Source organism: Rhagoletis zephyria, unplaced genomic scaffold (genome assembly GCF_001687245.7).
Source record: "Rhagoletis zephyria isolate East Lansing unplaced genomic scaffold, Rhagoletis_zephyria_1.1 Rzeph_scaffold_00487, whole genome shotgun sequence".
NCBI classification, from domain to species: Eukaryota; Metazoa; Arthropoda; class Insecta; order Diptera; family Tephritidae; genus Rhagoletis; species Rhagoletis zephyria.
Genome location: NW_016157571.1, coordinates 4,305 through 14,753, shown reverse-complemented (window position 1 = coordinate 14,753; position 10,449 = coordinate 4,305). Strand labels below are relative to the sequence as shown.

Sequence of the window (10,449 nt, the reverse complement as noted above, 5' to 3'; positions counted from 1 at the left end):
TATATAAGTAAAGTAATTTAATTTACCTTGGTCTTCATTTTTGCCTTTATCTTTGCGCATCTTTGTTTTTGTTTTTATTTTTACCTTTGCCTTTATCCTTTTCTTTATCTATGTACGTAGTCACCTTTACTTTCATTCTTGTATTGGTCTAAGTGTTATTCTTTAACCTTTTATTATTAAATTTTTGTTAAATTAATACCATATACGTAATCATAAGAAGCGCTTCTTTCAGCCCCAACATTTCCGTTGCACCATTTCCGTCGCATCATTTCCGCGTGAAATTTCCGTTGAATTTGCCAATTCACTCCCAACCAACCAACCGCCGCTAAAGAAGTTTCACTTCAAAAATCTTCTTTTTTGTTGAATTCTAAATACATTGAGGCGTATTCTTGTTTACGAATCGAAAATTTGGAATTTTCGTATAGAAAATGATGGAAAAAATTCATGATTTTCGATTCGTACAAAAACAGGAAAATGCTGGGGGCACTTTTACATTGGTAAGATATGGTGAAGCGCAAAATAGTAGTTCGATTGGTTTAATTTAAATATTTTAACAGTCCACAGAGAAATGCAATTTTTATACAAATATATTATTCGTTCAACATTTAATTTGTGTGCTAAAATGCATTTGTGGCGATATGTCAGACAAATATGTAACTGACTTCTCTCAAATAAATACTTATAAAATAAGAACTGACACACAGAGGCGGCATACGATTATTAACGGAAATATCTAACTCATACACACGCGCACACACACTTACATGCATACAAAAGTATCCAATTGAAAAAGTTCTACATATTTAAAATGCGTATTTGTAAATGAGATTATTTGGCAATCGAATGCTACAGAACTGCAAAGCTCTAAAAAGTACCTGTTGCAAGTGAGTCAACCCCTTGATTTGTTTGTGTAGTACGTTCGAAGGAGAACGCAGTGACTGAAAGTTAAGTAGTACTGCAATATCCTTATCTCATCTGAACTATGTTTGAACAGAGAAGTGCTTAAAAGTCTACGGCAGGCGTACATATCTATGTACATACATACATATATTAACAGAGAAGACGTTAAAAGCGATTTAGTAGCACTGAGGATGCGAAACTGAACAGATTTGTGAAAAATAATTTTTACCGTTAGCAAAAGTGTTTGTCCGCCACAATCCAAAAAATATACAGATAATAATACTCGTAATTAGAAATTCTAAAAACTCAAAGTCAACTACTCAGTGAAAACAATTAAAATCGAAAATGGTTGGAACGGAGGAGCAGGCACCATTACCTTCACAAAACGGGACTGTCGGCCATTACGAAAAGGGCAGTGCAAAAGCACTCCCACCTTCAGAATATTCAAGTGATGACAGAGTTTCTACGATATCCGAGAAGAGAACTATAATTGAACCGGCTGTATTTCTAATATATATTTCCACAACAATTGCTGGTAAGATATTTAATTTATACCCTCCTTAAAATTGCTGGCATGTAACGAGTTTTTCTTCATTTTCAAATAAAAATAAATAAGGGGCCGTCTTGCAAAATCAACTACTTTTTCAAACCTGCGTCGCTGTTTACGACTACGATAAAGATGTTTGTGAGCCACTGCTGGGAGTTAAAGCGAAAAATGATGATGCGATTGTAAGTGCATATCTACTTGTAACTGTGGTCTGTGGTCTTTTAGTGTGAATTATAATTGTGTTTTAAACACGGTGTACTTAAAAAGACACGGTGTAACACAACAAAGAAAACTTCACGAAATTTTTAAGTGACCGAATATAAACACCGGCACAAAAAAAAATAAAAAATTAGTGTGATGTGCATTTGACCGCACCTACCTATGGTTATGTATTTCGACCCGCAGAATCCGAATTTGAAGTGAGTTTGGCCAACACGCCTCCTAGATTTCGAGAAAACTTCAAAAAAACCGTCTTTTATTGCACTTAACTTTGTTCGAAGTTTTTCATAATGTTAAAATTTTTTCATAAAAAAACAACAAAAAAGAAACGAATTACAACTTACGCAAAAGTGGACTTTTAAGCAGAAATTCGGTCAAATTTCCTATAATTCATTGTGGGATATGTTCTGTCCAAGCAAAAAATCCCCAAAAAAAAAGAAGTTTCGACAAGTAGTTTCTATACAAATACAATGGTCTTGACGAATTTACTATTTCGTGAATTATTCGACCACAGCTACGACCTGTACAGGGTCACTAGGAAAGTTAATTTTTACCGTTACACAGTGTAATTATAAATCGATTTAGAAATTTTCAAATTTTATATAAAAAAAGGTACTCAAGTAGAATTACAACTTAAGCTACCCAGCCAGCAAAAAAACTGAAAATGGATCCGAAAAAGGAAAAAAGTGGACGAAACGCGGATTTTTTGTCCGCTTACCGATTCCATTTTCGATCCGTTTTCTCAGTGTGCGGCAGAAACGTATGTATGCACAGAAAAATACCAAAAATGGTTGTAAAACGGATACATTTTTGCCGATTTTTAGAAATTTTTCTACACTTCATAGATGCTTTTTCATAGTTGGAAAAAAAATATTAAGGAGACGCCTGACGGCATTCGAACAAAGCACCTTGTGAAACCTGAGAAGTACTAGCACGCTACTCTGCACGCTCAGTCATTGCCGACTACGTATCCTATAGGTACATGCTTTCAAATGTTCAGCTTGAACACACAAAATAAAATTATCGGTTTCAAGTCAAATGATCAATTTCGAACGTTTTCCGGTTGCGAAAAGGAACGAATATTGTAGTCGTTTTCTGTACGTTTCCGGATACGGAGAATCTACGAGATCGCACTGTCAGCAAAATTTATGTTCCCAGCGGCCTGGGTATGTGTGCGTGTTGTATTCGATATTCGACTGCAGTGGTTGCTCATACGCCCCGCCCACAAAAACAGTTCGGTGGCCTTTTCAATGTTAGCCTTGAGTTGAGTGGTTCTTTTTTTTTGTTGTTAATATCTCTACTCAAAGCTAACATTGTAAACGCTCCTTAATCTTCGCTCGTTTGTTGGAAGAATGCATTTTTAATTGTTGAAAAATAATGTCGCTTTCCAGCAAACTAGCAAACGACTAGGCACTTCAAATATCAATGGATATGTAGGCAAAACAAAAATGCGAATAGATATTGGACGGGACAAGTATATACATAAATATGTAAACAAACAGAGAGAAAAGAAGGAGTCTATATAGATAAAAAGTGTAATAATAATAATAATATTATACTCACGCCTGCATGTTTCTTATCATGATAGACAATAGAGGGCAGTTTCATTTGTTGACATTCGTTGTTGTTGCCGATCGCTTGGCTTTTAACAAGTTTATGACATTTCGCTAAAATAATGCTAGCAGATTCACTAGCAGCAAAATTGTTTTTTTCTTGAAAAGGTAAAACATAAAATTTGAAGTCGCCCGAAGTTGGATGAAAATATTAAAGAAAATTCCTACGCGTTTCCAAACTGCAAGAATTCGGTAGACCTCTGCAAAGGTTCGAAAATAAAGTTTTTTTTTGGTTTTCCGCAGATAGAGTACGTAATACGATCGAATGCAGTTTGATGACAAAAATTGCTGACGCAAAATATTTTTAAACCTCTAAACGATGTACCGTTATCCGGTATCCGCGTGACCCGCCAAAGAATTTAGATTTAATTTAAAAGAAAGATTTCGGTTTGAAATATGCACTTTTTTTTTTAATTTGGAGGTGGATTTTGCGCAAAAATACAGCTGAAGGCCTAACACGAGTTTAATTTTTCTACGCGAAAATGCTAATTTCGCCCCATTTTTAAATGGCCCCCGGAAAGCCTGCAGAAGGGGCAGGGAGGAGAAGAATGGCTTTTCTTAAATTTTATACTATGCTCTTTTTATTTAGTGTAGTTTTAGGTGATACACCCCATTCTCCCTCCGCTCCCCACCAAAACATTTTTGTACAAATAACCGTACGAACATTACCCACGCACAACTTTAGTTTTTTACAATTTATGAACCTTCAAAAACTTATTTTTTGCCAAAAATTTTGAAATGAAACCACCTTCTCTTTTGTATCACATATCTTATCAATAAATTGAAGTTAAATTTCAATCAGCCTTATCATAAGTTTCATTTTCCCCGAACCGGTTTACTTTTCACTTTTGGTTTTACTATGGTTTAAATGTAATTATAGGCCGACACTCGCTAACGCATATATCTACATACATACATACATACATACTATTTATATTCCCAATGACTAAGCAATACCAGATACATTTCGTGTTTGTTTATATCGAATTTATCAATGTTCTGAGTGCGTATAACGTTGATAAGCCAACGAACTCGTCATAATTATTAAGACTCCCTTGTATACCCCATTCGAAAGAGGGTAGGTCACGTTTAAGACGATACCAAGATTCATTCACTTTCATGAAAATACATAATTAAACAAATTATTATTTTTTTTTTTAGTGGAGTCATAAATTTATTTGAGATTTTCTTCACTCTGCGGTTTCTTCATATTGTTTTTGTGATGTAGATAAATGATAGATAATTGGCGACAATCATCACTCATGTGCATTTTGGTGATTTTGGTGACTTCCGGAAAGTGAAAGTTATTTGTATTTCAAATTGATTTCACTTTATAAGTTTTATTTCCCAAATAAGGGGTATGAATTACTTGTACTAATGCCCAGTTAATTCTTCACATATATATACGTATGTATATATATTTAGTAATTGATAAGCTATCCGCCGAGTTCTAAAGTTGAGTGCCAATATTTCTAATGTTTCAGTTGATTTTCGATCGCGCAGCTCACACAACACAACACAAAACAATGTCCAATGAATTATTTCACAGTACCATAACGGCACTGTAATTGCATGACGTCATCAAATTGCACGTTATCAAGTGATTTTGAGCGCACAAACAGTATTTGATCGTGAAGTTTTTTACACTGCGACTCTTAATTTTCGAATATTTGTATAACAACCAAGTTTAAAACATCCACATGTCGCGACACCGTGATGAGGAGACACAAATTTTAATTCCGCCTTCAAACGAGGATGAAGTATCTGTTGTAACGGTACCCTCGCCTACGCTTGCTCCAGGCGCGCGTAAGAGCCGAGCCGTTGAACCGTCAGTATTCTTAATATTCACAGCCATCGCTATCGCCAGTAAGTTCCTCTGTGCAAGAGAAAACTAAATTCGAAATGTTAACTCTTTACGTAATTCTCAATGAAGGTAGCGTGTTGCAAAATCAGATACTTTATCTAACCTGTGTAGGAGTCTACGAACACAATGAGACTGAGTGCCAGCCGCTGATGGGCATTGAGCCGGAGTCTAATATTTCAAAGGCGAGTAAAATGGTTACAAATGGAAATGGAAAAATTTTGTGTTTTCAGTTCTGTGTTCACAACAAACAGCTACTCAAATCTAAAACAAAAATAAAAAAATACGAGTTATAGCATAGACAGAGACGTTGGACTAGCGCCTTATTATTATTGTTATTATTATTTATACAGAAATATATAACGGTAATATCGTTTATTTTTCAGGCTATTGAAACGAAAGTGCAGCCCTATGTGGCCCGTATTATTATGACGAATTCATTGATCAGCAGTATTTTACCAGCATTTCTTAGCTTGTTTATTGGACCTTGGTCTGATAAATTTGGACGCCGACCCATACTTATAGCAACTTATGGCGGTAATTCAAACACTAACTCTTTTTTCTATTAAATTTTGCCAAAATATTAATATGTACACCAAAAATCTTCACCCACACAGCGGCATTGTGCGGACATGCAATAACAACAATCCTGGCAGGCATATCAATGGCAATGCCAATAAATCCCTGGGTTTACGTTATATCGTATATACCGTTAGCAATAACCGGTGGCACTTGTGCCCTGATAACAATGGTATTTTGTCTGGTATCCGATGTGTCCGATGAGGGTGGCAAAGCTAGACGGTCAGTGTTCACTTTAACATAGTTCTTAGCGTATATATCGTACACCGTCTTCAAAAGAGTCACAACTCAAAATAATACGTTTGTCAGAAAAAGCGAAAAACCTTAGGTTTTTTTAACAAGTTATAACAAAAGTTTGATCCAGCTTTTGCTAAAAGTTAAATAAAAGCTCTGTGTACATTTTTAGCGCATAATCTCAAAAATGCCAAATTTTGAGTTATGACTCTTTTGAAGACGGTGTGCGATATACATTTTTAATTGAAAGATTCATATAATCTATTACCATGCCATTTTGGGGAATCACAGTTTGTTCTTAGTGGAGGGCGCTTTGGGCATCGGTACTGTGGTCGGCAACTTAGTGGCTAGTAAAATTTTAGCTGGAACTGGAACCATCGGCGTTTTTGGAATCGCCACCGCACTCGACTTGTTTGCATTACTCTATTTGCTCATATTTGTTGGTGAAAGTCTGAAGTTGAAACACGAACGAAAAACAGTAAGTACTTTTGAGGATGCATTTGAAATTTTCCAACAAGCAGATTGATATTTTGTGGCTACATTTACTTTTTAGTCGAAGCTACGTGAGTTCTTCAAATTCGATTTAATAAAAGATCTAGTGAAAAGTTGTGTGAAGCGCAGACCAAACTATGATCGCGCCATTATTTGGTGTATAATGTTCACCTTAGTCATCACTACTTTTGTTATGCGTGAGTATAAATCATATACAGTGTCGAACAGAAGTATTGGCACAGTGAATTTTTCGCAATATATGCAAAGTTTTTTATTCTAATTTATTTTCGATAATTTTTTCTAAAAATATTGTTCATTCTACACCAGAAAACATAACAATAAAATCTCTAAACTTTGTGCAAAACTCAGGAAAATTCATTAAATTTGCACACTTATTTGCAACTTTTTATTCAGATGTTTTAGAAAAATTCTAAGTATGCAGTTTTATAGCCCATTCAAATTTAGAATAACAAAGTGCAAGTTTGAAGTCGCTAGAAAATCGCATTGATTTTTGGTAATTTTTTTCACGCAAGTTCTTCCATACAAAGTAATTCGACAATTATTTTTTGTATGGAGAAAATGAGCAACACCTTCCACTAAAAAAATTGCCAAAAATTAACGCGATTTTCTAGCAACTTTAAACTTGCACTTTGTTATACTAGATTTTAATGGGCTATAAAACTGCGTACCTTGATTTTTTTTTTTTTAATCTGAATAAAAAGTTGCAAATTAGTGTGCAAATTTAAAGAATTTTCCTGAGTTTTGCACAAAGTTTAGAGATTTTATTATTACGTTTTCTGGTGTAAAATGAACTATATTTTTATAAAAAATTATCGAAAATAATTACAGTCAAAAACTTTGCATATATGGCGAAAAATTCACTGTGCCAATACTTTTGTTCGTCACTGTACATACCTACTTTTTATGTCATAAGAAACTTTATTATAAACAGCAAATATTAACCTAATTACATCCACTCTTTTTTTATTATAGAGGGTGAGTCCAATGTATTCTATCTGTTCTTGCGCAACAAATTCAATGCCAATCTCTCGCAATTTACCACCTACAATGCCGTCACACTCTGCATCAAAATGGTTGGATGTGGCATTATTTTGATTTTATTACGAATAGTAAGTGTGTTCACACAGGCAAAATTTTGAAAATACTTACAAGAAAATTTCCTAAAAATGCACACTCTCATTTGCAGCTTTTCAAGGTGTCTTTAACTATTGTGGCGATTATGGGCTTAGCCGGCTGCTTTATGGACAGTACGATACGGGCGCTTGCCCAAAACTTTTGGCAGATGTATGTGGCCGCCCTAATGGGTTTCATGAGCGGCGTAAATAATCCTATGCTGCAGGCGGTACTCGCTGGCTTAGTAGAAGCAACGGAGATCGGTGAGTCTGAACTATAAATTATTACCTAGATTAGGTTAGGTTAACTTGACTGACCCGTGAGATCTAATATTGACCATTAGTGGGTCCTTAGTATTTACAAGAAAGTGCATAGACCTTAAAATGCATAACTTTTTATTGAGTTTTACGATTTTGTCTCACCTCGCACTTAAATTCATCCAGAAATCGATACATGTTTCTATAGGTAGAAACAAATTGTTCCAAAATAAAGTAATTTGTGTTCTCTTTTATAAAAATCCCTAAAATTTTTAATATATTCTTGAATGTTGTAGTCAGCCAATAGTTATAACCAGGGAACGGATTTTATGGAAGTTGCCTTTTTTTCTGCTAAAGAGATAGAGTATATTCGATTAAGAATGTCCATGATTTAGCTTTTCCTGATTCCATATATACACATTTGATGTGTCCTTTTTTTTGCCTTTTTTAAGATATTTGCCTTTTTTTGCCTTTTCTACCTTTAAAAAAGTGATTATAGCACTTACAATTTTTTTTTTTTAATTAAAAAATATACACATGCCCATGCGGCTTATAGAAGCGCAGGGACCTCTTGCCAAAATCGAATAAAAATGCTGCCAGAAAACTTCAAAATACATATTGTGGTTCAATGTTACTACAACTATACAGATTAAAGAAACTCGAAAGGATAAAATAGTCAAAGATTCAAAGTACAAATTTTTCATATAATGAAACTAGTTCAGAGTTTTTCTCTTTTTACTTGTAATATAAGCATTTCTAAAATAAATATAGTTTGTGATTGTTCTACGTATTTTCTGTCTTTTTTCAGTGCCTTATTTTGCTTTTTTTTGCAATACCTAGTGCCTTTTCTTGCCTTTTTCGCTATTTTGTTTTGCATTTTTTTGCCTATTTCGTTATTTTATTTTGGCCTTTTTTATAGGTTTTTAGGTCCTAAAAATCCGTTCCCTGGTTATAACACATTGAGCCTTTATATTTTTTTAAATTCCATATGGCATGAAAAAGAGTCTCCCTATATTAAAAATACGATAGACATTGCGCATTGCTAAAAATTCTTTGAACTAGAAGCTGTGGTTTTTTTATATTTTGCACTCCCCAGTTACTCTTTTTATAAAGAATTTTAATAGCCCATTGAATTTTATAATATATTATGGGGCAAGATGCTAGGATCCACCGTTGCTAATTTTGCTAATTTACTTCCAACCAACCAACCAACCAACCGCCACTAAGGAATTTTTACTTCAAAAATATAAAATTTAAGCAATTGATTCATTTTCCCCTTTCAGGCAAAATCTACGCGGTGATATCTTCGCTACAAACCATTTCACCTTTGATATCAGCCCCCGTATACACGGGCATTTACAGTGCTTCGCTGTTAACAAACCCTGGAGCCTTCTACTTTCTGAGCAGTGCCATTTATCTCTTGTGCTTTGTGCTCATCAGGTAAGCCTTTTTTTGTCATTAAATTTAAGGGAAAGTATGTATGTATAACACGAATTTATTTGTTTTCTTTTATTTTTAGTGGCATGTATGTATTGGAACGACTTGCCGCTAGATCTCAGAGGAGACAAAAAGCCGCTGCAGTGGAAACATAAGTGAAATTATATTAATTAAATATGGCTTTGTAATAGTTAAGATTATTAAAAAAAAAAACTTAAGCCAAAAATCGCCAATTTTGTATCAGCCGCAGAAGCTTCGCAAATCTAACTCTCTATTTAGTTAGTTAAGCTTTGTAATACCGTTTTATTTGTTTTGAATGTGTTACCACTAGTTGTGGCGTGGTTTAAGCCAAGTTTACAATAGGGTGTCTGCGTATGTACATATGTATTTATGTATAGTAGTATTTAAATATGCAAGTATTAAAAGTAAATAAATATTAAGCTAAAATAAAACGACGCCAGATTCAAGCGAACTTATTATTTGTCTTCCTGTCTGGCGCTGTAACCGCCTAGCGATTTTTCAATAAGACGCCATATGCGTATATGGCAGGATCACCCTTCGTGTGGATTGGTAAGAAGAGCTCCAGTAGCATTGTTGTTTCTCAGTCAATAAATTGCGATTCATATCTCGTCATAGTCGGGTGTTGGGGCACCGACTCCGTCGTCCTCGACTTGGGACTCCACTTCTTTACCAAGCTTCGGACATCGCTAACTAGGTCGCCATGTTTTTTCCCACAGAAACTTGCCGTGGTCTAAAGGCCTGCGTAAGTCGATTAACTTTCCGATAGAAATTTCGTTTGCATTTTTTCTGTCGACCAGCAGGTCAAGAAGCTCTTTCCACTTGCATATTTTGGCGTCTATTTATTATACATAAATTTAGGGGTAGGCACTCGAAGTGTTACCAATTAAAAATGCTATAAATTTGTAACAGGGCGTAAAGTTAAATCAAAAAATCCACATTAAAAATGCTTTATTATCTTGTGAACGAAAACAATAAGTTAGAAATCATTGGACGTTTCAATAAGTCTCGGCAACATCGCATAAAAGACATTCGTGCAGACTCGATGCTATTATTCGCATTTTTATGACGAACGGTTCGATGCGTTACTGAAACTTGCTTCCGGCACATACCTTGGAGTGCGCCATTTCGCATAGTCATGCTTCCGCCGACCATTGG

General features: G+C 34.8%; 1 protein-coding gene across 1 annotated transcript; it reads left to right on the top strand.

Annotated features, from left to right (window-relative positions):
• Positions 1 to 1,245: 1,245 nt before the first annotated feature.
• Positions 1,246 to 9,630, top strand: LOC108359894 (tetracycline resistance protein, class C-like). The gene is made up of 10 exons (XM_017611971.1): positions 1,246 to 1,435; positions 1,517 to 1,629; positions 5,527 to 5,677; positions 5,758 to 5,941; positions 6,245 to 6,431; positions 6,507 to 6,642; positions 7,439 to 7,575; positions 7,653 to 7,842; positions 9,120 to 9,276; positions 9,356 to 9,630. Exons 1-10 carry the CDS (start codon positions 1,246 to 1,248, stop codon positions 9,426 to 9,428), a joined length of 1,518 nt encoding a protein of 505 aa, XP_017467460.1. The 3' UTR covers positions 9,429 to 9,630.
• Positions 9,631 to 10,449: the final 819 nt, after the last annotated feature.